Below are 26,350 nucleotides of genomic sequence, written 5' to 3'. Positions count from 1 at the left end.
CCTACTACATAAACACACACACCGTGGCAGACGCAAAAAGCACATGCCAGTTCTTAAGATCAGCAGCAACCCTGTGCCCGGAGTCCCCTCTGGGAAGGTAACAACACGGGTGGGCATCTCTGCGGACACACTATCTAGACACCGTTCCTGTCTTCCCTGCATGTACTGTGAAAGTCTACCCTGGTACTCCCTCCTGAAGGCTGGCTTCCCTCCTCCCTGCCAATCAATCGGTAACGGGGACTTCTCCACCGCTCATGTATCCCGCAACAACACAGCACTGGAAATCAAGCTCTGGACCCCTAAGAAACAGTAAGGCCCTCCCTCAGTGGCATAATCACGGTGGGACTTCCGCCGTGGAAGCTAGCACGAGTGGGGACCGCAGCCCTGGGGACGGCAGGAATACAAAACCCGTACGCACTCCCAGTCGCTGGACGACCTCTCGTATGTCGTCGGCACAGTCGTCCACCGAAGACAGGAGGATGCACTCCCCTCTCTCATAGAAGACCTTGAGGCTCCTGAGTCCCGAGGTCCACCCAATGACGTCGCGGCAGGAACAGTTGAAGACCACGTTCCTGGAGTCCTTCTCTATCAGCATGATGAACTCATTGGAGATGCCCAGCAGGCACTCGATGTTGGTGGACTGGCCGAAGTCCAGCGCCACCACGTGCCACATGATCGCCCCGACGCTGAACAGGTGCGCGTCCTTCCTCGGCTTGATTTTCTCCTTCTTCTTGGCGCCCAGCGTGATGAAGCTGAACTTCACAGAGGTGTCCACGGTGGCGGTCGTGACAAAGTTCTCCGCCAGGTCTTTCAAGTACTCTTGCCGTGTCCGCGTGGCCATCGCGCGGAACTTTTCCGATTTGTGGGCTGCGTTTTCTGCATTGATTACTTTGGCTAAGAGGAAGTCCCGAAACACGGCTGACTTTGGAAAAGTGACGCCTTTGGGAATCGGTGGGCCGAATGGTGGCACATCTTTTGACCTAGAAACTCCAACACTGAGGAGGGAAAAAAGAAACAAGATGAGCTGTTTAGCCGTAATACTTGCTTTCAGAAAGCTGACACGTGCACACGCTTTGTAGCTACTGGCTGCCCTACCTTGTGGACACCACGTTTTTATTTGTTGGTTTGTATCTAACCTAGTAGACAAGGTGTGTTATGGGCTGAGCTGTGTCCCCTCAGAATCTGTATATTAAAGTCCTAACCCCCAGTGGCTGGGAACAAGACTCTATTTGGAGGTGGGGTCTTTAATGAGATACAACACATCCACGAGAGTAGGCCTTCATCCAGTCTCACTGGTGTCCTTATGAAAAACTGGGACACTCAGAGACAGCAGGGACACACCATGTGAGGACACAGGGAGAAGACCCCATTGGCCAGCCAAGGAGAGAGGCCTTGGGAGACATGAGACCTGCCAATACCCTGACCCGGGCAGTCCAGACTTCGGAACCGTGAGGGTGAGATCCGTGGTGGTTGTCACAGCCGCCCCAGGTAAGATGGCTGGGCAGGGGGTGGGCACGGGTGCACCTCGGGATGAAATGCGTGGTTCCTGCCCGCGCCAGGCTGGTCTCCAGCTCTGTGGCTCGTCCTCACTGAGAGTGACAGTGACACTGCTGACAGAAGTGAGGCTGGCCCTGGAGGCTGACCCAGGTGATGTCACTGCACGGGACACAAGGGTCACACTTACAGTGCCAGCATTCTGAAGGGTTGCTTTTTTAAGGAAATAGTCACTTGACCACATTTTGAAAATCTACATGAAATTTTTTATGGGAGTAGTTTTAAGAGATTCCAGGGACTGGGAAAAAGCAAATGTGCAGTGATACTGCCAACCGCTTTAACATATCAAAGCCGATGATGCTCTCCTACATCGAACAGGCATCTCAGTTGTCTCAAATCCTTGTTGGAATACAATCAACTATAAGGAGTTAATGAATAAATTAACAAATAAAAGATTAGAATGAGTGAGTAAGTGAAGCCCACAGCATCTATTTCCCAACTGCAGACCAAGAATTTGTACTAATCCGCCCTGGCTGGTGTAGCTCAGTGGATTGAGTGCCGGCCTGCGAACCAGGGGGGTCACTGGTTCGATTCCCAGTCAGGGTGCATGCCTGGGTTGTGGGCCAGGTCCCCAGTGAGGGGCACTCAGGAGGCAGCCACACACTGATATTTCTCTACCTCTCTCCCTCCCTTCCCCTCTCCAAAAATAAATAAATAAAGCCTTTTTTTTTAAAAAAGAAGAATTTGTACTAATGCCACATCTGCCTAGGCCGGTATTTTCTACGCCGGGATAAACAAAGGAAGCAATCTAGGTTCTGCTTTCATCAAGCAGAAAATCCTGAAAGAGATGAATTAAGGCATGAAAACATGCTGTCCAAATTGGCTGCCAGGTGTGAATTCATTTTCTGGAATGTGGTGGGTCAGACTCCGAAAAGCTCCTGGTTTGCAGGCAGCTCCTGAGTCTGCTAAGGCCTGCACACCCCGCAGAGAGTGAGTCACTTTCTGGGAACTGAGCAGTGACACTGAGGCCTGGATGGGGGGGCTGCTTAGTCAGGATGGAAGGGGAGGCCGGGATCGCTTCCCATTGGACAGACACACCACACTCATCCAGGATGGCGCACCTGCACCACGCCAGAGGGTGGTGTGAGGGACTGACTCGTGTCCTCAACGGGAGGTCCCGAAAACGTCCTACCCAGAGCAGGATTAATGTGTCCTCGCACGGTAAGGCCCAGAGCGCTGACCCGAAGCTGCCCGTCTGGACTGTGATTCGTCCAACTTCACCTTGGTGCTTCTCCTCTCCTCCAATCAAAGCGCCCAGGGGCCTCTCCATGCATTGGAACCTGCCCTCCGCGTACTGGGCCTCCTACCCCAGCGATGACCCAGGCTTGTAAGCCCTTAAAGCCAAAGCTGTGGGAAAACTTTTTATAGCGAAATACACTCCCAGATGGTTCTCTCATCTCCCAGATGGAGCCCAGCGCAGGGCTCCTTTTTGCTCCCAACTACCATCCCTGACATCCACCTGGAATCCCCTCTGTAGGATGATACAGGCTTGCTCCACACTCGGCAATCCTGTGCACCTGAGCTCAGGGCTGTGTGGGAGAAGCAGCGGGACTTGCGCACGGCTACCCTGATTTCTACCACACCCTGGGGGTGGGGGTCGGTTACAGGTTCCCCATTACAAAATTCACGTAATCCCTATGTCTTCCGAGCAGAGTTGAGGGCAAAAGCAATATTCTTTTGCTTGATTTAGGTAATTCCCAATGGGTGGAAACAAGAATAGTTTTCAGAACTAACTGAACCCCAAGAATTGGATGACTTTGTTGATTTCGACGTTAAGACCCCTCCCCTAAAAGCAACAAGGCAGACATGTGCATTCCTCAATGCGCAAAGTCGGGGGTTTTCATTCAGCATCCGGTGCCCCCAGCCCCACCACTCGGAGAGACTCCGAGACGATTACTTAACCGGTCGGTGCTTCGGCTTCCCCGTCTGTACAAGGGAGGTCAACACAGTGCCATCCCCACCAGCCCACTGTGAGGATGGAACAAAACCACGCATGCAAAGCTACTGTGACCCAAACTACTGTGATCATTGTTGTCAGCAGCAATCGTCGAGTTAACACGACCATCTCGTTTTTGCCAGGAGGGGCACACACTGAGTTGTCTAGAAGTAGCAGTCACCACTCTGCATAGATCCCCCCTTCACTGTAGCCCACGGCGACCGAGCCCGTGCAGCAAGGGGCTGACTCATTCGGTCGGGAAGGGATCTGTCTTGCTGTGAGTTTATCTTGGAAAGTACATGGATACATACATCCCTCCGAGTTAGCGCTGCAGTGGCTGCAACTAATAAAAGAATCTTATATAAAAAAGGTGATTCGTTGCGTTTGCTTTTCCAGTTTCAGGCTAAAATCACGTCACGTGGAGCTCTGGGCACGTGGCCTGCTCATCTGTCTGTTGGGTCAAGTGGATTCAGCTTTGCCTTGGTGGGGATGCTGCATCTGTGGCGGATGCCACGGAGACCACCTGTGCAAGGTGAGGGCATCTCTTCCACACGTGCAGATGTGACCCTCGCTGGGCAGCATGACCCACCAGCCACCTGAACCACATGTCTGCACTGAGGGGCACTGCGGGTCCTCCCCGGCCGGACTGCCCGCCGCGGCACCTGCATGGAGCTCCAGGTGCTGGCACCAGCCCTGTCTGTGTAAGCACCGCGTTCACATGGGATATTTTTTCTTCCTCTTTTTGGGCATTAATGTGTGGACCTGAGCACTAGGCCAGTGGCATTTTACTCGGATACACATGAAAATCACCACGGGAGAAAACACGCAGGTGCCCAGGCCTACAGCATCAATCAGAACACCGCACAGAGGGGTCGGCGACCTGCTGAGTTTAACAAGCTGACTGTGAGGCCACAGGCGGGCTGAGGACTCTCGGTTTACATGCCGTGCTCTTTTCAGAGGGGCTGGGCACAGGCTGGGCATGTCAACTGGCAACCTCTCATGCACAGACTGGTTCCTCTGCCTTGAAAAAGCCACGCTCTCTGGTCTTCATAGCCCCCCTCCCCCCACGCTCTCACACCCACACCTGTGTGCCCCACCCAGGCTCCGTCGGCAGCTGGCAGCAGGCTGGCCATGACCATGTTAAGATATTAAAGGGAATATCCTATGACAAGTGCCAGGGCCTCTACATTGTTCTGCATAATTTCTGCTCTTTATTCTTCATAGCTACACACTGAAGTCAGTACTATTATGCCCACGCTTAAGAGAAAGAATCAAAGGCTCTAAGAAATAAAACAGTTCACACAAAGCACCCCCGCCTCAGGTCGAAGACCCACTCTTCTCCCGGAACCCCAAGGAAGACCTGCCCGTGGCAGCTGTTTCCTCTTTCTCGAGGGGAAAGAAGAAAAGCAGGCCTTGTCGGAAATAGCCCTGGGACTGTGGGGCTGGGGCCTGAGGCACGGGGGAGGCAGCTGGAAGTCACCGAGGCGCGCGGGAGCCCCGCGGCCCGGCAGCCCCGCAGGGTGACCGTTCCCAGAAGCCGGGGTGGGCAGCAGAGCTTTGCCACCTCGATGGTTTCTTCGGCTCAGAAAGAGCTGAAATGGCCACATCATCCGCCTCCCAGCCTGGGAACGACTAAGTTATGGTTCCGGCAGGGGCTGGGGGAAGTTTTTAAGGGGACAATAGAGGAAGCGTGTAATTTATGATTCTCAACTGGGAGGCACTTTGTTTTTTGTTTTTTCAAAAAATGGCAAGAAGGCAATTATTTATTACAGAAAGTACCCGAGTGAAAACAGAGGAAAATATAATTTTGAAAAAAAAAAACCAGATAATTACCAGCAGCAACATCTGGGGAGAGGGTCCGTTGAAACAAACTCGGGGAACAGCGGACTCACCTGTAACACACGTTTTCGGTGCAGGGGCTGTGCACGCGCACTATGACGAAGACGTGCTGGAAGTGGGACCGGATGCTCTTTGGAGTGAACGGAAGTGCTCCAGGCTCTTGGAAGACAATGGTCACGATGTCATTTCCTATGTGCCTCTTCCTCAGAAGCTGCGGGCAAGGCAGTGAGCAGAGACACAGAGTCACCAGCGAGACTTTCGTAAAAACGAAACAGGTAAACATACGCCGTTCGCTCATCTTTCAGCAGAAAGAAGTCACCCAGAAAAGCAGAGTCCTCCTGGGAAGCCAGCGCTCCTGTGCGTGGCCCAGGAGGAGCAAACCCGGCTGCCTCGAGGCCTCCGGAAAGAAAAGCCTAAACCCAAGTCAACCTCTTCCAACTTGCACTCTCTCCTCTACTTTATACTTCTGAGCCTAAAATAACAGCACATTAGAGCTCAAAATGCTTTAAGGAATTTTAGGAGTTATGTTCTTTAGCTTAGAGGAGGGGACAGAGTCCAAGGGGGCACAGATGTGTGAGAAGTCACGCACCGTGGCGTGAGGGGCCTGTGTCTCGTGCTCCCACATGCCATGCGTTTCTGCAACAAAAATACACGCTGCTGCTATAGTGGTGGCTAATATATTCAAACTCATTAACTGAAATTTGGTATTTTAAACGTAATTCGGAGACACACAATTCCATCAGATTAACAGCTGGAAAACGCAGTCGTCTATACTCCTGCAAATTACCGTGTGGCGGCAGAGAAGGAGCCCACGGCAGCGGTAACCTCGGAGCAGTCAGCACCTTTACCTCCACGCTCCTTCTACCAAGGGTGCCCCCTCCCCCAAGTTTCTCCTGGACAACTCAGGTCTCTGCTTAGATACCACCGCACCTAACGTGACTGCCCTGAGCAAGCCCAGGTCGGTGCTGCGCCCACACACCCACACACTCTACAGCACTGGTGGCTGTGCTCAGAATATTCTAATGGTCCGTTTACTTCTGCTGTTGGTTCCGATCTCTGTGACAGCAGGGGACATGTCTCACAGCCTTTTGGTTTCCTAGTTTCTAATGGCCTGCCCGGCCACAGCAGGCTCCCGGTACACATTTGCTAAGTGAGTAAACAAATGACAGAAATACACAGTCACAGCCACACACAGGGCACTCTGGGAGTTGACGCAAGCGAAGCCGCGGCATCTGCCCTCCCAGCTGGGCTCCTCCTCGGTTCCAGCGGATCAGTGATCCTCCCGGAAGGGCTGAGGCCGCCGCAGGGAGGGGCGATCTCACAGTGGGGAGCCTCTCTCCACCAGTAACGAGAGACAGCGCGCTGGCTCTTGAATTTATTTGGCACCTACAGAACACGTGTCACTCACGGTAGAGAGCTCTAGTTCCATGTTTAAAACCTTCTCAATGCAGGCATGAAAAGGGTTTTGCTGTCGGGCCCCTGACCTGGGACAGAGCACGGGAAAGGGCCTGGGGCGGTGGGGACGAAGCGCTCCTCCTCCCCCCACAGTCCTCTGGTGCCAATTAAACTGCTGAGTCAGAGGGTGAACGTTCCCATCGAACACCCCATGGCGAAAGCTACAAACACATGAGGACATCTTACCACCAGGGAAGTTTTGAAACATACATTCATCTGTATTAATACAAACCCAATGAATCATCTGTGTTTTTTCAAGTTTGGCTAGATAGTTAAGTAAAATGTGTCACTTCAGACGCACGTAAAAATTCTGTAACAAACTCGGTCATGTTCGCTGTGTTACCCTTCACCCACACTACAGTGGGCACAGATGTTAACCATGAAAAACAGTTCATGTAAAGGAAAGGAAATGACAGCGAAGATAAGCATCTAGAACAAACCTCAACAGAAAAGCTGAAAAATTGTACCGGGCCGAGATTCTCTTCCCTCGGTTCCCCAACGACGGGAGCACATGATTCATATGTATTGTAACAGGACCAGGGAAATTCAGGAACAAATGACAAGTTAAAAAACAGCTAAAATACGTAACATTGTGTGTAAACATATGTGACGAACATGGAACACAATGGCTTACACACCGTACTTGACTCGATACCCTCGAAACACAAGAATTTTCAGATTAACAAACAGAACAGAAGGTGGAAGCCACGGTGGCCATGACAGCCCCCCAACCCCCCATTCTAGGCCAGGCCTCCCTGAAACAGGCCCTCTCAATCACAGGGCCTGGGTGGGCGTGGCCCCCTTGGGTGGGCGTGGCCTCCTTAGTTGGGCTTCCCAGATGTGACCACAGTAAGGGCAAACGAGACAGCTCTTCCCACCCATTTGCTCCTCCTCCTGAGGGAAGGCGGGTCCACTCCCACTGCAGGTGTATTTAAAGCACAGGGGCTAAAGGAAACTTGGAAGACTGGTTATGTCGACAACATCAAACCGCTCTGTCCCTCCCTGAGCACATTCTTGTGCTTTGTCAAGCGGGCCCGAAATGTTTTTAGAAGTCTTATTCCTGTTTCACCATGACCACAAAAGGCAATTTGCAGAAAAAATAAAGTGTGTGTGTGGGGGTGGGGGGGGGCAAGGAGAGTCATCAGGAAGATAAAATCTGAAACTCTTTGTAGAGTAAAATAAGAAAAATTCACACCTTGTCCATTAACAGCATGCTTAAACTTGACTAGAGACTAAAGGAATGTAACATCTGGAAAGTTAACCAAAACAATATTCACTGTTTCCTAAGATCTTACCAAGCATTAAATAAATCGTTTCTTGGATGTCTTATAAAAGGTCCATGTTTTCTTTCGTGGTTAGTGGTGCTTTTTGTCTAACTGGTCCTTGATATTCTGTATAATCAGGGTCTGGAAATGGGCAGGAAAGGTGTGTCAACCCAGGAGCAGATGCAGCCCCGCAAACCGGGGAGGGGGGCCCCTGATTATCAGGCATTACTTGTTTGGGAATTAGGAAACGACACCCACTAGGGTGAACTTCTCCTTTCTAGACACTTGAAGCTCATAACACTTCCTTGGTGCCAAGAGAGTCAACTGTCTTCAACTGCAAGAGTGAGTTAATAAATATTGTATTAGACAGATTTACATAGTGAGTTCTACAAAATTTCCAACACTTGATTCAAGCTGTGAAACAGAAATAAGCTCTTGTTATGACAAGGGAAGTGAAAATGTGATTCTTCACCCAATTCCACGGCAAAAAGCATCCAGACGCCCCAGAAATAGCAAGCATTTAGGGCTCGTTCTCCACTCCCTATGCAAAGGTCGGGACTAGCTGTGGAGCTGTGCAAGAATCCAAACCAAGCGGAAGCCAAACGCTCTCGGGCAGCTGCACGTGGATCAGAGGGGCTTAAAGGTGAACGAGGCAGATGTAGAGCATCTATGCAAATAGATTCATTTGTTGATTTTTTAAAACCTAGCAAGATACAAGGAAAAAAGCAGTTTGCACCAAACTCTGGAGGGGAGAGCAAAGCGGGTGGCACAATACGAAAGAAGCAGCTGGGATGTAGTTCAGGAGCATCTAAGAGTCAGAGTCAGATAGGAGAAAGCTGAGTCTGCAACCAGAGAAGGCAGAACGCAAGAGACTTGCTTGTCTTAAGCAGCAAATATGTGAACATGAGCACGATTCCAAAGAGAAAACTGCATCGTTTAATGATTGCAAGTTCTGAGATTCAAAGAGATGAGCTCAGAACTGAGCAAAAAGTTAAATGCATCTCCATAAAAACACAACCCCAAGTCCTGGATCTTAGTCCTTGGGTTGGAATCTGAAGTCCGGTCTGAAGGAATAAGGCCGCCCAAGGCTCCTCCCGCCTCTCTGACTGCTCACCTCCCGCCCTCCAAAGCTGCCCGCCCTTCAGCATGCCAACTTGGTTCTGCCACAGCCATTCTGAGCCTGCGAACCCTTTGCCTGCGAAGTTTCTCCCCTTTTACACTGATCTTCCTAATTTTACACATGCACACGTAACATACCCCTCATAAACTCTACTCCTGACTATGCACCAGTTGTTAGAATTTTGCTTTGACTTTTAAGAGATATCTAGTCTCCTGTGGAAAGACATGGAGAAAGTGAACACAGAATAATAGTATTCTCAGTAGTAAGGAGGGCGGGGAAGCCTGCCTATGTTACCATAGGCATATGAAAGGTGGACGTGGGAAGAACAAGAGGCCCACCCACCGGCTCCCCGGGATACACCGAATGCCAACCCCTCATCTCAGACCCGCAGAAGCTCCCATCAAACTTAACTACCGCTTCCAGGACCCATCGCTGAGTTGTTGTTTTCACATAACCAGCATAAAATATTACTTTAAATATTTAATGTTAAATATTATGTAAAATACAAAATAGTTTAACAAGACAGGAGTAAGAGTACCTAACAGTAAAGCAAGGCTGGATATTTTGCAAATGGAGAAGTAAAAATAAACCAAGATGCGGTTTGTGATGATGTAATAACTGAGTGAAAACAACAGGATTATGAAGCTACAAATGTCTCTCTGCTGACACTGAGCAGTACCAGCCGTTACTCTAAATGAAAATTCTTACTATTGAATTCTTCTCATCATTCCTACTTAGGGCCTGGGAATAAAGCAAATCACGGAGTTGAAGAAGCACTTGATTCTTCCAAAACATTCCACGTTGTAGGTGAACCCACGTGCAGCCAAGACCTGCTCGTTGGCACCTCGGGAGAGAGAGTTCTCCAGCATTGAAGGGTTCCTCAGCTTAGCTGTACCCGCGAGGGACTGAGAGGGGTCAGGACGCAAACCCTGCCAGGCAGGGGTCGACCAGCTGTCTGAGTCACGCGGAGAAGGGGCTCAGACCTAGCAAGCTCTGCCCCCATTATCTCTGCAGATGTCACGCCCATCGCTGGGCGGGGTCAGGGTCCTTCAGATGGAGTCTCAGAAACCCACAGGCTGGGTCTCACTGCTCAGGGAGCTCCATGGGCTCAGCACCCCTCCCATGCAGGGCATCTCTAACTCTATGCACGTGTTAAAAAGGAAGTCACCAAGTGCCAGGCACCAGGCCCCCTTCATCTGAAGGGAATGTTTCTCTGCCAAAGTGAAGTTTGAAGCTCATCTGTGGAGTTCTTTCCACGGATGGCACCCTGACTGCTCTGCCACGATCGGTCTACCAGACAAGCAGAAGGGAAACACCCAGGGGAGACAGCCCGGGGAGAGGGGACTGACCACTGATTGGGCCCCAGGACCTGTGGGGCACGCTGCAGAGGGGAAGCTCTCCGGGAGGGGACTTCTTATCACTCCCTGGTCTGGCTAGGTCTTCTCTGCAAGAGGCAAACATTCCAAAGATTGACTCTTTCGCTGTGGAGAATTCTCTAAAGATTTTTAATACATCTTGGAATCAGCTTTTGGCTTGATTTACTGTAAGAACAAACATAAGAAATTACATCTGATGTGGACGAGTCTGGGCCAGTTAAATAGTCCCAAAAACCACAGTGCTAATCAGGCCAAAGCTCCAAGCACAGTTCATGGGCAGGCCACTTAGATGTGCTAAGTCCCGGGGCCTCCAAAGGCAGGCGTGAGCCCCGCTGGTCACTTGGCATGACCGTAACCTATGGGTGCGGGCGGGACGGGTGAGAGGGATGGAGTCAGCAGAATCCCTCGCAAATTTGGAAAGTACACGTTCCAAGACTGGACGGTGACATCATTCATCCGTGAGCAGAATATTCTGATGACAACTCATGATTAGCCAAACACTGAATGTCAAAGTAAAAGTAATTTTATGAAATTACTGATAAATTAGTCCCTTGCTTTTTAACTATTCAGGCCCTAGTTTTACTTACTAGATCTTTGGGACTGGGAACAGGAAAATAAAATGCAAATAAAGTCACCTAAAATACTTACGCTTTCTATCTAGTGAGTGATAAAGTAACAGTGACTTCTGAAACTTACGGAGCATGCTCTGTGCCAGGCACAACTTTAGGTGCTTACATGTATTAACTTGTCTAATTCTAATTACCATCCAAGGAAGGTTTGATAATTAATTCAATAAATGCTTACAGGGGACAAGGCAAGTGGCCTTTTCTTTGGAAAAACACGTAGTTTGTCGAATTTCATAAGCATCAAAACAATTCTCTGCAACGCTTCAGTTTCATTCATTCAACAAGTAATTACTGAGCAGCTCCAACACGGTCCTTGGTGACTTAACCCACGCAGAGCCAAGGGTGTGGTTAAGGGACATCAGGAGAGAACTAAGTTTCCTGAGCATGAAAACAACTCTGTTTCAGCTCCTGACTGAACCCAGATACAACCAAAGCCTTAAAATTCAGCCACGCCATGAGTGGCGTGGGAGATCCTTTCTCACGGTGTGTTCTGTACGTAAGTCATCTACCCGCGGGCGGAAACCGAGGCTGAGGCCACACACTGGCCTTCTGACAATGGACACAGCTGACACTGGTCTCCCTGGAGATGTTGCCTAGCACAGAGTAACAGTGAGTGGGGAAGAGCTTCCAAGTTTGATAAGGAAAGAGTGCAATAAAAGGTGTGCAACATTACTCCCTTTTTAAAGCCCAAATGCTTCCTAATAATGAAAGAGTCGAAGATGATGAATGCCTTTCACGGAGGACAAAGGCCAGTGACTCTCCGCAAATTCTACCTGCACGGGTCCCCTGATGGGCAGCCCCGCTGTGCTCTGAGCCGTGGAGGGAGAGCAGTGTGGGGCACGTACCTGCTGTCTGTTGTTGGGCATGTGCGGCAGCATGGTGGACACGTGGAACATGAGCTCGTAATCTTTGTAGGTGGTGTAGAGGGAGTGCGTTCCCGTTGAGTCAGCTGGCGACAAAGACAATCACAGAAACGAGTTAGCGACACGAGCGAAGTAACACTTCGAACGTCCTTAGTGCAAAGGGTAATTCGGTTGGAAAAACACAGCACCCGACTGTAAACAACCCCGTGTTTACACGGGGTCCCCCATGCCCTCTCACCATATGCTATTTCTACCCCTCCCCAACCCAGACCTGTGGCCTCACCTGCTCTCACCCTCACGCCTTCTCCTGAGCTCAGGCTTCCCTTCCACACTCCTGCCGCTACACAAGGTGACCCTCAGGGGTGAGCCGTGTCTGTCCTAGGGAGTGAGGTCAGCAGAGGAGGGAGGCAGCGGGAGCAGTGGCGGGTGCAGGGCTGGGTGCACCTATTTGGAGGGCAGGGGCTACCCCGCAGTTATCCCTGCCCCAGCCTCGTGCGCATGTGCTAGTTCTCAGTGAGAGCCCGGAGAAACAGAACAGGGCCGACGCAGCACGGAAACGAGAGCATCGTTGAAGATTCCTTCCCTGAGTGATGTAACTAATTTTCTTCTGTTTTCAGCAGGCAATGCAATGGTTGGGTCACATGATTAAGACCACAAAGACTGAGTGTGATCTCTTACTGTAAATCACGAACTGACACATGTTAAAAATGATGGCATATGAACCCTGTTAATCATTCAATGAGTCAGCTTTTGAAAAGCGGAACGATTCTTTGTGATTCAAAACCCGTCTGTATTGCTGATAGCCTACCGCAGACGGAGACTGTCAGACACCCGAACCAACACGGTAACCGAAAGAACTTCAGTAATAATTTCAGGAGATGGTTTCGAACCACTGTGCATACAGATGAATACAGACAAAGGATAAATATAAAGTAAGAGGTAAAAGGAATTCAGGACTGCCTTTTTCAATCCTTGACCCATATACAGGTTTCTTTCTCTACCTTTTAAAAAACAAGAGACAATACTGTTCAATATCATTTGAAACAAACTTTACTCCATTGTATTTATTGGGTAAACTCTAAGCAGTCATCTTGGATTAACCTTTTTTTTAAAAAAATCTAGAAATGTGCATTTTCACCTAAAAACATTAAAAGTTGACCTTTGTGGCCCTGGCTGGTGTAGCTCAGTGGATTGAGCACAGGCCTGCGAGCCAAAGCATTGCCAGTTTGGTTCCCAGTTAGGGCACATGCCTGGGTTGCAGGCCATATCTCCAGTATGGGGTGTGCTAGAGGCAACCATATGGGGATATTTCACTCCATCCCTTCACCATCTCTCTAAGAATAAATAAATAAAATTTTTAAAAAAACCCTGACCTTTGTGAGGCCTTTCCGAATCCTGTGATAGGTTTTTATTTCCAACATTTATATCTGGGACTCAGAAATAGCCCTGAAAGTGCTCTAGAAGGAATATATAGTTTTACACACTCTGAAAGGCAGTCACAGAGGCGATTTCAGAAATACAGGGAGCATCTAAAATGTTTGCGCGTGGATACTGACAAGTCACGTTGCGGCTGGTCAGAGAGGGCATGCATCTGACAAGCTGTATGTTAACCAGTCTGGAAATAAAGGGATTTTCTCTTTTAGCTATTCATTAAAGGCACATGGTGTTTTTCATAGAATTTCCTGGGAAGCGACTTCCACTGTAACTGTGCTGGCTCAGGACCCCGATGGGGTGCATGGTGAGGCAAGCACACACATGAGAAAATGACAGCTGTATCTCTCCGTGAAGGGCCGACTGGCCAGAGCGACACTGAAGGTCTGAGGGTGACAATGTAACACACTCAAGGGCTCTCAACATGACATTGTGGCTAGGATGCTTACCATTCAGTAAGCGGGATCCTGGCAGGTACTAAACAGTCTAGCCAATGGGTGTCAGCTGCAGGAAATTGCAGTAAAAGAAGAAAGGTGCATTTTGGGGAGGTAAAAAACACGTTGAAAAACATGGTGACAGGGCTAAGAGATGAACTTCTTTCTGGAAGTTCCCATCTCAAACAGCAGCACAGCGAAGGAGGAGGTGACTGCCCAGCTTACTCAGGGGCCGCCCGCGTGTTTCCATTCACAAGGAGACACAGGGCGTGGCGGCGGAGTCCACGCTGCCGTCCACCGCACCCAGACGGAAGACACTGCCCACGCCAGGGGCCTCCTGCACTCAGGTGAGCAGGGCCTCTGGGCGGCTCTGCCTGCTCTGGCCCCGCCCCAGCTCAAGGGGACATCCCAGACACCAGAGGCTCTAAACTTCCCTTATAAAGAAAAGGACGCCTATGTTTGACAGACAGTAAAACTACAGCACCACTCTGTTGAATTTAAGATACTTTCTGTACATTCTGTGAAAGACACGTTTCATTTGACTACTCCATAAAACATCAATCTCAAATGCCTCCTTTCCACCAGGGGAATGTCTTAGACTCCTTCGCATCTCAGAGAACGCCTTATTGGAAATCAGCATGGTGCAATCTCATTCTAACATCGCAATTTCCTTCAGCTAAGGTGATTAGAACTAAAGCATGGAAAACATCTCCAAGGTCACAAAGATGCAAAGCTGATGTCAGTTCTATGCACGGGAAAATGCCTGTGTGATCTACGCTGCAGTGTGACAGACTGTGCCGATGACACAGTCTTCCAGGGTGCCCTCAGTCCACCCCACCGAAGACCGGCTGACAGGTGCGCGCAGTGACGTAGACGTAGCTTTCTGGGAAGGACGTCACAGAGGGCGGCACGCCAGCACCTCCAAGGGGTGGGTGAGGGTTGTAGGTAAGAGGAATTTGCCAAAAAAAAAAGAAGAAAAAGAAGAAAGTCTCACTGAACTTTCAAAATATGTGGTTATCCACAGTGGGTGCCAGAAATTACTTCCGTGTCTTTCTCCACCTGAGGCAGAGCAACAGTGTGCAACATGCAGCCCAGCTCCAGCCCGGGCAAGTGTGGAGGGTGCACCGGGGCCCATGCGTGCGCTAACACTGCCTCTGGGCCCGAGACCTACCCGCTCAGTGTAACTCTGCAACCCACCGCTGATGACAAGAGCTCGAGGACCTGGCACCGCCGACGTAGGCGAGTACCGATGACAGTCCCAGGCTGAGTGGACGCTGGGGCAGGGAGCCTGAGCACCCCGCTTCCCACGCCAGCTCGGCCACACACTGATGTTCCCACTGCACCATCCCCACCAGGCGCGGGCTGGATGCTTCCCAGACCCTCCAGCTTCAGGCTCTTTCTGTTCCTCTCATTAAAAGAACAAGCAGTGCACTGCTTGATCTTAAGCAGGATTTTCCAAAGTACACAACATTGCCCTGCCCGGTGGCTCAGGTGCTGACAGTGACCAAACGACAGCACGAGAACAAAGGCAGAGCATTCAGAATTTACGAGGGCCGTGAGGAACAGGATGATCTAAATGGAGACGCAAGACAAATGCGCACACTAGGTCAGCAGGCCTGTGTTTCAAACCCGCCAGTCAGTCTGGAACCTCAGGCGTCCTGACCGAGGCCCTTGAAAGAGCCGATGCCTCAGCGGTTTAATCACAGCTCCAACTCCTGAGTTAACAGAGTGGGACCAGGAATGAACAGAGCCCGCCCGAGAGCACGGCACGCGTGAACGTGTTAACGTTCGGTCTTTTAGAAGCGATCGCGGTGCCCGTCCTCGACAACCCAGAAGGGGGGTGCAATGAAAGAGGCGCGGAGAAGAGAAAGAAGAAAATATGAAAAGGTCCTTCACGCTGCACTGGGGAGTCTCTCGCTGGTGTTACAAAGGGGGAAGAACTGACCTTTGAGCTCCTGTGAAACACATGCCTCTTGAGGAAAGAGCTTCCTAGACTCATCTGAGGAAATCTAAACTCGATCCCAAACAAGCTGGCTAAGCAGCTCCTGGGGTCAAGCACAGGAGGGCTGTGATCGCCTGATTAGGTTTCTGCGCATGCGCAACCGGGGAGCATGAACACACGTGGATGTGAAGCTTACTTTTGTTGTCTAGCTGAGCCCGGTATTTGCTGAACCCCTTCAGCCGCACGCGCTGGCCCAGGAGGTCCAGGAACTCTTCGAATGCGGGCCCCGCCGTCTCGTTGTTGTACATCTCCTCCTCAGTGCTCTGGCCCGCTTTGCAGTACAGGATCCCAATCTTGTGCTGGAAGCTCAGCTGAAACGGGGAAGCAGTGTGGTTATGTGTCAGAAAGCACCGGACGAGCTCGCTTCCAGGAAAACGGAAACAAGAGAAGCTTAGCATCCGGTTCTCAGGAGAGCACCTGGGACAGTTCCTGCCAGCGGACAGGCCAAAGAGGCAGCGACTGTCCTTGCACACACGCTCCAAACACGCAACAAACCCGGACACCCCCAACCACCGCTGGAGAAAGGGCAGGAGTCTTCAGAAACATATGCACAGTGTGGCCCTGTGGGATTTGCCAGGTTTCTAAATGAACAGATAAGGTCACGCATCTATTCAAAAATGCAACTGCGGAAGTACTTAATCTTGCCCCCACCGCAGAGGCACCGTCTTCCAAGGCAGGAAGAAGAAAGGCCACAGACTTTTAAAAGCTTTCCCTCTCTGGTTCCTAATGTTCTTTTTTTCATTGTTATTTGAACATTCATAAAAATATGAAATGTGAAACACCGCAATGAAAAAACAAATCAAATTAAGGTCTGGTAAGGCAAGAACCCCTATGGAACACTGTGATATATGTACATAAATAGAATAATGTTTTGTTTCCATAAAAGTTGACTTTGGCTGTACCATTAAAGTCATTTCTACGTCTCTGACTGTCTCGAAAAGAAAACATCTGCTAAATATACAATGGCCCATAAAGAATGTTAATAGCAATTGAAGAGTTCCTGCTGTAACTCTATCTCGGACCATCCCGTGTGGCGCTGGGAGCCGCGGGGCGGCCTTCCCCCGGGGCAGGGGGAAACCGGATCCGCCTGGAGAGCTCTCCGGCTTTCCCCCGGAGAGGACCCACTTCGCACTCATGAAATCGGAGCACTTAATCTTACTGGCAGCAATCTGAGCCTCCAAAACTGACAGATTATCAGGCATCAGCAATTCCCTCGACGCATCAGTCCGTAACGTGGTTCGCTTTTATTATCAGGCCGTAAAGTAGGGGCTCTGATCAAAATTCATAGACGGCTCCATCAGTAAAACAAGGCGCGGTGGTCCTCGCTTCCCTTGAGTGGCAGACTGAGGAAAGCAGTCTCATCCTAGCGTTGCCTAACGAAAACACACAATCCCAGACAGTCAGCGAGGCGGCTGCTTGGGGAATCTCGGCAACTGCAGCCAACAGCATCGTCTTAACTAAAGATGGGGTTTTATACGGTAAGAGATGAATTGACATGAAGTAACCAAATTTTCAAAGTTCCGCTAAGTAATTACTTTCCTTATAATTCCCCATAGCATACAGTCTTCCTGCTCAAACCATCCCACCAACTTGAATGAAATAACTGATCTCAGTCCCTAGTAAATCTCCCAAAAATGTCCTGTACAGAGAGGATCTATCAGCGACTGTCTCAAACCAAATGGATACAAACTCCAAGAGACCGTACCTGACAATAAACCCTTTAAATATTTTATCAGTATTATAAACTATTAGCAACAGTCACACAAGATTGGCCCACCCCTCCCTGGGCAGATGCACTGTTAGCAAAGTGAATAAAAACACTGTCACCCACGATAAACCCTCGACCCCCCCAACAGGGGAGTGGGGGCTTTTAAGGATCCCTCAGAAGCTGTGATGTTTAAAGAGCTGTCCCATTCTTTTAGAGATGGACAGAAGCAGTGCTTTCTTCATGTAATGTGGGAACAGGATACCACTGAGAGTTACAGAAAGTTAAAATGCCCTCTCACATGCCGTTAAGAAAGTAAAGCAGAACAAGCACAATCTCCGGAGGAGGAACACACGAACCACGAGGAGACGTACACGACGCAGTGACTGGTTCGCTTAAAAGCAGAACCCGACACTCAAAGAGTGAATTCCTTGATGCCAGATTGGGAATAGGTGTTCACAGAAAGTGCCTAAAATGCTTTATTTCCAAAAAATTGCCTGGCATAGCTTCCGGTCCTGCTCTGCTGCACAGACTTCCCAAACCCCTGCCTCAATCTGTGAGGAGACCCAGGACCACCTGCAGCTGCGAGGAGGTCTCCCGGGGCCCTGAGGACTTCCGGATGTGGGCTGGGGGAAACGGGCCACCCCTGGACTCCTCCACAGCAGCCCGAGGGGCCCAGCCACCTCGTCCGCAGGCACCTGCCAGGGCCAGTGCAGGGGCATGGCTTAAAGCAGGGGTGTTGAACTCATTTCACCAGGGGCCGTATTAGCCTCATAGCTGCTTTCAAAGCCAAGTGTAATTTTAGGACTGTATAAATGTAACCACTCCTTAACAGTTACATGAGAGCTCAGTGCTGCCGCCAGGTAGAAACAGGGTGCAGGGCTGGATAAAACAAAGTGGAGGGCCAGATTCAGCCTGCAGATTGCCACCTGTGGCTTAAAGGGAGAACCTGTGTGTACCAGAGACCCAAAGGGACGCAGAACTGCCACGTGGGTGGCAGGCTGTCTTCACGGACTCCCCTGCAACAAACGTGACAAGGAACGCTGTCCTTCTCATTGACCCGCGTGAATGCTGACTATTTGAACCAGCGTGCTCTCCCTCCATGAAAACGAGTTTCCTCAGCTGTTTCTCAGGCGCTTCCTCCATCCCGCACATGCCACCAGCAACGGTCTTGGTAACACTATTCTGTGAGTCACATGATTCTAGAAGTCAATGCTCTCATCTCGAGTTTTGGTTTGGTTCAGATATTTTTAGTATGTCAGCGCTCACTCCTAAGATACAGGAATCTCGGCAACGTTCTTTCTGAGTGTTAGAGAGCCGCTTCCTTTGGCCAATATGCAGTGTTAACTTGTTAGGCCAATGACGAGTTCATCATCTTTACGACAGCATTCCAGCCGAGGGCGTACCAGACGGTGCACCAGGGCACCCCGGGGAGTACGACTGGGTCAACCAAGAGGTGCCGCAGAGCCCCTCACACATGCATAAAAGGAATTTTCCTTGGGAAATTCTGGAAACACACATCAGTACGGTCTTTATATTTTAAAGCGTGCAGAAACAAATCCACTAATTTAAAGTGGGCTGCATACACCCGAACACCTACCTCTCACCTTCCTCCTACAAGTCTCTGGCGTGTGAAACTTAGGGGACCTCTTTCCCTCTTCTGGGCCACCACCCCAAGCCTGCCCATCGCTACTTCCCTCCTGGATGCCCGAGAGTCACACGGCTGAGCTCTAGGCCCCCGCCCGTCTGTGTTCGCCAGCCTGTCTGTCCTCTCCCCACTGCCAGAAGCATCTTCCTAGAGTCCAGCTCTGGCCAGTCCCATCCTGGAAGCCCCCACCACCCCCTCCACCCTCGCAGTCACACACACTCCAGCACCGAGCACTCCGGGTCCTCCCAGCTCTAGCTCAACCCACTTCGTTTTTTCCCGAAAACTCTCAACCTCCGTCTGTGTGCCCATTCTGGCACAGGAACAAGTCACAGCCCCTAAAACAGCCAACCACTCACACCTCCCTCCTGGAACTCTACCCCAGGCTCATGGCCCAGCAACAATGCCACCTGTGTCGGGAGGTGTGTCCTGCCAGGGGCCTGCTTTCCCAAAGCACACTCGTATCTCCTGCTCTCCCGGGTCCAGCACCACACTCTGCCTTGCAAAGGCCACTGTGCGCTTGGCCCTCCTGTCCCCGTGGGCTGGTGACTAGGTCTGAGTCAGCCTCACAATTCCTGCCGCACGCTGTTCACTCCCACCTGGCCGGCGGATGCCCACAGCAGACAAGAACAAACATTAGTTCAGGACAGCTGTCGGCGTGACTCTTTTAAACCCTGGGAAAATGATGCCACTGACCCCTAAGAGTCACAAGTCAGACGTGCTCTGGCTCACTGGGACACACCAAACCTGGGGAAAAACCACCCCTGGCACAACTCAGCAGGTGTAGTACACTACGAAGGCATCACGTGTCTTGACTCATAAGAAGGCATGTTTGGGGAAAACTAGAGAGAAAGCGCTTCAAGGCACTGAGAACAAAAGGTCCTGAAGGAAAGATGGGTGGGGAAATGCCACAGCCCTGGGACATGGAGACACAGGCGCAGGCCTCGCACACAAGATACGCACCCCCTGCTCGTCGAGTTTGAGCAGCTGCTCCGGGACCTTGGGCGAGCTGGCGGCCTGCCGCAGGCACGGGATGCTCAGCTCGGGGATGACGTACTCCAGCACCTCCTTGAGGGGCAGGCCCCGCGCCGTGCCGTGCCTCGCGGTGGAGGGGATGGCGTCCTCCAGGATGGCTCCTCTCAGCGTGGTCAGCTGCAGGGGCAGACGTGAGAGTTCAGTGACTAGTGACAGACAGAGGCAGGAGGGGAGTCTCTAGCATGAGTGGGCGGCCAGGCGGGGTGGGTGGAGCCAGACCAATGCCTGGATGAGGAGGAGGAGGAGGAGGAAACAGAGATGCTCCCACGACTCCCAGACCAACAGGCAGGAAAAGGACGCTGAGCGGAAGCTGGAGGTCGTGAGGCCCGGCCTCGCCGTCACCCCTTCCCTCCCAGACGCCCCTCTTCTTTCCCCTGCTTCTCCACATCGTCTTCTCTGCTTCCGCCCCTTCCTCCTCTTCTATCTACCTGACCGTGCTGACTAGTCCTGGAGCAGAAGGGGGACACCCAGTGACACCCACGGCAGGTGACTCGGGGCTGAGCAGACTGTCCCTGAAGATGCCTCATGATGGGGGACATGTCTTCAAACACGTCACGACAGCAGGGAACGCCACCGCGACTCACGCCTCAGCTCTCTCACGACGGGAGAGGGACAGCCCCAGCCCCGAGAATCCAGAGGCCTCTCTGACTATTCTAGTCCCACCTCTGACGCTGGGGAGGGCAGCGAGAAGCTGTGGTGACGTGGGGACAGGGACACCTGGCATCTGCCGTGTGCCCTGTGACACACTGTCCTGCGGCACTGGGACATTCTCAGCCTGCACTGGCTCCTATGGGGCCACGGCTGTGTGTGGCCACTGAACCCTAGACCTGAGACTAGTAAGTAGGACTGAGAAACTGAGTTTTTACTTTCACTCAGTCACTTTAAACTGGAATAGCCACATGCGGCCAGGGGCCCCTGAACTGGACAGCAGCACGGTCTGTGATTTCAGGACGTGACTTCAGGACAGGGGCTGTCTCTCGGACTCGTCCAGCACAGAGCCCGGGGCTCCCGAGTGCTCTGGACCAGGCAGGACGCACAGCGGGGCCCAGGCCCGTGAGCACTGCCGGGGACGAGCAGAGGGCTCTGCCTTCTCTGTCCGGTCTGCTGGTCGGCCGTCTGGAACGCTCGCCAGACCTACTTCCCTCTGACTGAACAGAGTCAGGGGAATAAACCCCAAGTGCAGTCAGATGTAGTTCTTCCTCTAAACTGACATCTCTACCCACTGGGCTGTCCCCATTGCGCCATCTGCACGACAATCTCACTCGTCACTCAGCGCGAGACAAGCAGAAACCAACCTGCGTCCTCAGGGGTTGAGGTGGGTGGACGGAGCCACCACACCGGCAGCCTGCCGCCCGCTGCGGCCCGCTGACCCTCCCTGCGAGGCTTCAGACTCGTCTTTAAACCCAGACACGTGCTGCGGAGCTCACACTCACCCTCTCAGCCCCGAACACCCTGCACCCTAGTCCTTTCTCTCTGTTCAGGTGGCAGAGAAATCACTGCCACTGAACATCCACGGCAGGTTTCAGGTTATTTGGAATGAAAAGATGGAGCAACCCTTGCAATAACCTGCCACGCCTCGGTAGTTAACACTGAAAGACGCAACCCGTCTCCGAAACAGGCTGAGGTGGAGCGCCCACAGCTCAGCCCAGGACATGCCCACAGGCAGCCGTTACCTCGCTCGTCCGGAAGGCCACCCGGTAGTTGTACTGCGACCCTTCCTTCTCCTTGGCGTCTTCCACCTTCTCCCTCCGGATGCTGACGGCCACGGGGCCAAGGTTCTCGTCGATCCCAAAGTAGTTCTGGTGCTCTGCAAGGGAACAGAGCAGGGGCATGTCAGAGACAGGGGTGGAGGGCAGGACAGCCGTGCATCCCACTGGAAGAAACCCCACCCCCACATGAGTGTGATCACACCTTCCGTTTCCACGTGACACGTGGGCTTTCACGTGTCCCGTTCCATTCCTCCTTCTCGTCCCGCTTCCCCCCCCCCCTTCATGAGCAGTGGGGACCCCCCGCCCCCGCTGCCCACCCCAGAGCTGCGAGTTGGGGAGAATGTGCAAAGCATCACGGGCGATGGTGGGTGGGCTGCCATCTCGGAAACTGCGGAGAGGAGCCGAGCTGCACAAGGAGCCACTGCGGAACTCTCCCTTCAGCCGGGGGTCGCCTTCTGTGACGGGGCGAGGGCACTGGGGGCGACCTCACCAGCCACTCAGATGCACCAGAGCAATCTTGGTGACCAGTGGGTGGCAAGTATATTCCCCTTACACTAGGGTGTCACTAAAGCCCCCAAGAGTCTAAAGCAAAATTTTAGCAACCGAGAGAAAACACAAAAAGGTCACTGAGTTGCTGAGGCCAGACTCCATCCGAGAGAACACTGTCCCCTGGTTTCCCATCTTGCTGGCCACTTTCTCTCTCAGGCAACCTCACTGAAGTCACACGATCGCACTGCAGCATCGGACCTGCGGGGCCCACCTGCCATCCACGCGGGCCTCCCCGAGGACACTCCTCCTCAGATGTGGCTGCGAGTCCCTTATCCGCACGTTCAGCAGGCCCATGTCTCCGGACAGGGACACCGCCTGGAAGGACCCCACTGCTGGAGCTCAGGGCCGAGTCTGATGCTGGCGAGGACAGAACCCCCCTGCTTTGTGACCAGCCACTCCAGACGGTGGGAACTCGCTAAACAAAGGGAAAATGCTTCACTCGGCCAAACTTTTTCAGTGCTGTCATCCGAAAGGACCCCAACGGAATCACTCAGACATGTGGTGTGACCCGCACAAACAGAGGGTGTAACGACCCACCTGGGTGTCCATGCAGCTGACCCACTGTTGGCAGCGGTCGGTCACACCCACCACCCACCCGACACACGGGAAGCACACCCCTGGGCGGGGGTGTTCATTCATTTCTTAATGACCCACCTCCAGGTCAGCTCTCCGAGGTGTGTGCCTGTAACATAATTTTTTTTTCACTGTATCTCCAAAACCACACTTACCCCTCCTGAATGTCACCTAACTGGTTCTGGTCAATCTTTCCTGACTCATAGTTTTTAGTTAAAAAGAAACACCATGTATCAAACATTTGTAAGCTTGAAGAAAACTACAGGTATTCCAAAGGCATTGGGTTATGTGAACATTTTCTGCCACAATAATTCCTGAAGGAACAAGAGACGTTACTCGGAAAATGGAGAGCAGTGTGAGTTCAGTGAAAGAAAAGAGCACTGCATGCCAGAGAGCAAACTTCATCCAGAGCCACCAGCGGACACTGGTCCTCAAAGGCAGGTGGCTCAGGGCTCCACCTCCAGCCACCAGGTGAGGGTAAGGCTGACGGGACGGCCCTTAGGGCCGGGCAGGGCTGTAGCAGCGAGTCCACTGCTGCAGGGGCCTCGGGGTGAGGCACTGGGCGCGACCCGGGTGGCCCGCCCACAGGCCCACTGCGTGCCGAGAGCAGCCAGGCTAACTGATCAGATGTGAACAGCTCTGGTGAGACTGAACGAACAAAGAAGTCCCGTGACGGGGGAGAGCTGACCCGGAGGCAGCTGTTTGTGGCTGTGATCAGGAGTTAAAAAACACTCAGTGAAAACAGACTAAATGTTAACCATCTACATCCAACTACCAGGTTCATTATCATTTCGTTGTTCCTCCAAGTGGGCACAGTGACGATTAGAGCCACGAAGATTCCACTAGACCTGTGGACACTGCATCTTTAAACCTAAAACTAATCACTTGAGAGCTTTCCTCGCTGCAGTCAGTAACCGTCCTGACAAGAGCCTAATTTTTCACCTCCAGCAGCTGCTCATCAGAAGCCAGACGCGCTAAGGGGAGCCTTCGGAGAGCGCACCAGAGCTCAGCCGGTCGGCAGGCAAAGCTGCCTTCTCAGAGCCCACGTCACGGAGTCAGTGGGGGAAATGCTCAGGCATGTGGTACGTCCCGTGACATCAACCAAAAGAGCTTCCAACTGTTGTGAAGAAAGAAGAGTGAACAAATAAACAAAACCACGTTTGATGATAAAAGTTGGGGGCCTACAGTAAGTGAATCCAGTCATTAATTTTGATATCTGACGACTGAAAATCCTCATGTGTGGGCGGCTCGCTTCCCCTCCTCAGTCCCCCGACTCGCAGGCACCGGCCCTGTGCCTGGCCCTCCTTTCACTCTCCTTCACTCGACATTCTCAGCGTTCAGCACTGGGTGCAAATGCCATGTCCACTGAGCAGCTCTCACTCACTGAGCCTCGCTGAAACACACACCCCCTCCAGGCGAGGCCGAGCCCTCCAGGTCTCATACCCCATGGCCTGGTGTTCCAGTGTCGAACACGTGACAGGTGCTTACAAAAGTGTTCTTGAATCACGGACCTAAAGTAGGCTCCCTCGCTACTGCTCAGAAGTAACGGCCTTGGAGCAGAGTAAGAACAAGGAGCCATTTCATGCAGGGAAGTGGAGGAGACAGGCTGCGAGGCCTTGGGGCCCAGGACTGCAGCCAGCACCGCCCTCGGTGACAGGGGCAATGTGCTTTCTTGAAATATTTACAGAACAGGGAACTTGCACACCCACTAGAAGTCACCTGTGGCCTTAGTTTCCTAATGCTGCTCTAACAGATTACCACAAACTAGGGGCTTATAACAACACGCATTTACTGTCCTGCAGCTCGGGGGGCTGGGAGTCCGAAGTCCGTTTCAACAGCAAGGTGCTGGCAGGCAGGGCTGTGCTTCCTTGGGAGGCTCTGGGGCAGACTTTGTTTCCTTGCCTTCCGCTTCTTGGGCTTCATCCCTTCAATTCCTTCGGTCCTGATGCCCCTTCCTGTCCTCAAAGCCAAACCCAAGGCCTTGCTTCACAGGCCACTCCTCATTCTTCTGCATCCAACCTCCCTCTGTCTACCTCTTACCTGGGCACCTAAGGTCGCATCTCGGTCTCACCCAGACGATCCAGCATAACCTCCCCATCTCAAGATCCTTAACTTAAATCACACCTGCAAAGTCACTTCTGCTGTACCGAGCAAGGCACACAGGTCCCAGGGACTAGGACTGAGACCCTCCAGGGCCAGTGTTCAGCCTACTACCCACACTTCATTGTTCATTCTGATGTTGAGCTACGCGACAGAGAGTGGCAAACACTGAGGGTGTAACATCAAACTAGACACCGTGCCTGCTTAAAAAGCTTCAATCCTGCGGAGGTGACAGCACAGGGGACAGATGAGAATTACACGTTCGAAGTCCTGTGACAGAAATACATGTGAGGTGGCTGCAAGGACGGCGATGATCTGGCATCGAATCAAGACCCCGGGAGAGAAACACCACGCCGCCGTCACAGCAGAGGTCACACAGCCCGTCGGCCCCACCTGGACGTGGAAATACACGTTCGCAGCTCCGAGGCTCAGGAAAACAGCAGCCCCGGCTCACCCCTCCTCCTCCTGCACCCCGTCCCCACCGAACGATTCCCTGACTCCTCTGCACACCGCGCACTCTCCCCAGGACCGAGGTGCGACCCCCCGTTAGGTGTGGGTGTCAGCTGCCCGGGGTGATGTTGGCAGCTCTCCGTGGGGACCATTCACTCCTTTCTGTAGATTTGGTTCCAGGTAGCGGACAGTTCATGACAGTGTAAATGGTACCGTTTTAGAACCGACCTTTTCATCACTGTGACCCTTTATCTGTAACGACCCATCTGAAGCCTGCCTCACATCAGATTCACACAGACTCAGCTTTTGTGTGGGGGAACAGTCGCTGTCCACAAAGGTAGGTCTGTGTCCGCAGGGGCGGGTCTGTCCGCAGGGGCGGGTCTCCCATTCCCCGTCTGGAGGCGTTCAGCCCGAAGGAGGGAGCAGGGAACACGGTCTCCAGTCGCAGGAGTGCCAGTGCCCTCGTCCCGCACCAGCTGTGCTGCTGTTCAGCTTCTCCTGCACACACTTCCAGCTGCCCCCCTGGGCGGGAGCTTCTCCCGCACACACTTCCAGCTGCCCCCCTGGGCGGGAGCTTCTCCCGCACACACTTCCAGCTGCCCCCCTGGGCGGGAGCTTCTCCTGCACACACTTCCAGCTGCCCCCCTGGGCGGGAGCTTCTCCTGCACACACTTCCAGCTGCC

At 52.2% G+C, this 26,350-nt stretch overlaps 1 protein-coding gene across 3 annotated transcripts in view; it reads right to left on the bottom strand.

The window, feature by feature from the left end:
- SIPA1L2 (signal induced proliferation associated 1 like 2) overlaps positions 1 to 26,350 on the bottom strand; it is a 192,258-nt gene that overhangs the window by 57,394 nt on the left and 108,514 nt on the right. For all 3 annotated transcript variants that reach the window (XM_036016119.1, XM_028531379.2, XM_036016121.1), the window contains 6 exons: positions 21,960 to 22,093; positions 20,215 to 20,403; positions 16,038 to 16,212; positions 12,017 to 12,120; positions 5,383 to 5,540; positions 419 to 995 (listed from right to left, as the gene is read on the bottom strand). In XM_036016119.1, the coding sequence (XP_035872012.1) occupies positions 419 to 995; positions 5,383 to 5,540; positions 12,017 to 12,120; positions 16,038 to 16,212; positions 20,215 to 20,403; positions 21,960 to 22,093 (1,337 nt within the window). The remainder of the gene's footprint in view (positions 1 to 418; positions 996 to 5,382; positions 5,541 to 12,016; positions 12,121 to 16,037; positions 16,213 to 20,214; positions 20,404 to 21,959; positions 22,094 to 26,350) is intronic.

Source organism: Phyllostomus discolor, chromosome 15 (genome assembly GCF_004126475.2).
Source record: "Phyllostomus discolor isolate MPI-MPIP mPhyDis1 chromosome 15, mPhyDis1.pri.v3, whole genome shotgun sequence".
Lineage (NCBI taxonomy): Eukaryota > Metazoa > Chordata > Mammalia > Chiroptera > Phyllostomidae > Phyllostomus > Phyllostomus discolor.
Note: the sequence above shows the minus strand (reverse complement) of the source record. Positions and strands in the feature narration are given on the sequence as shown.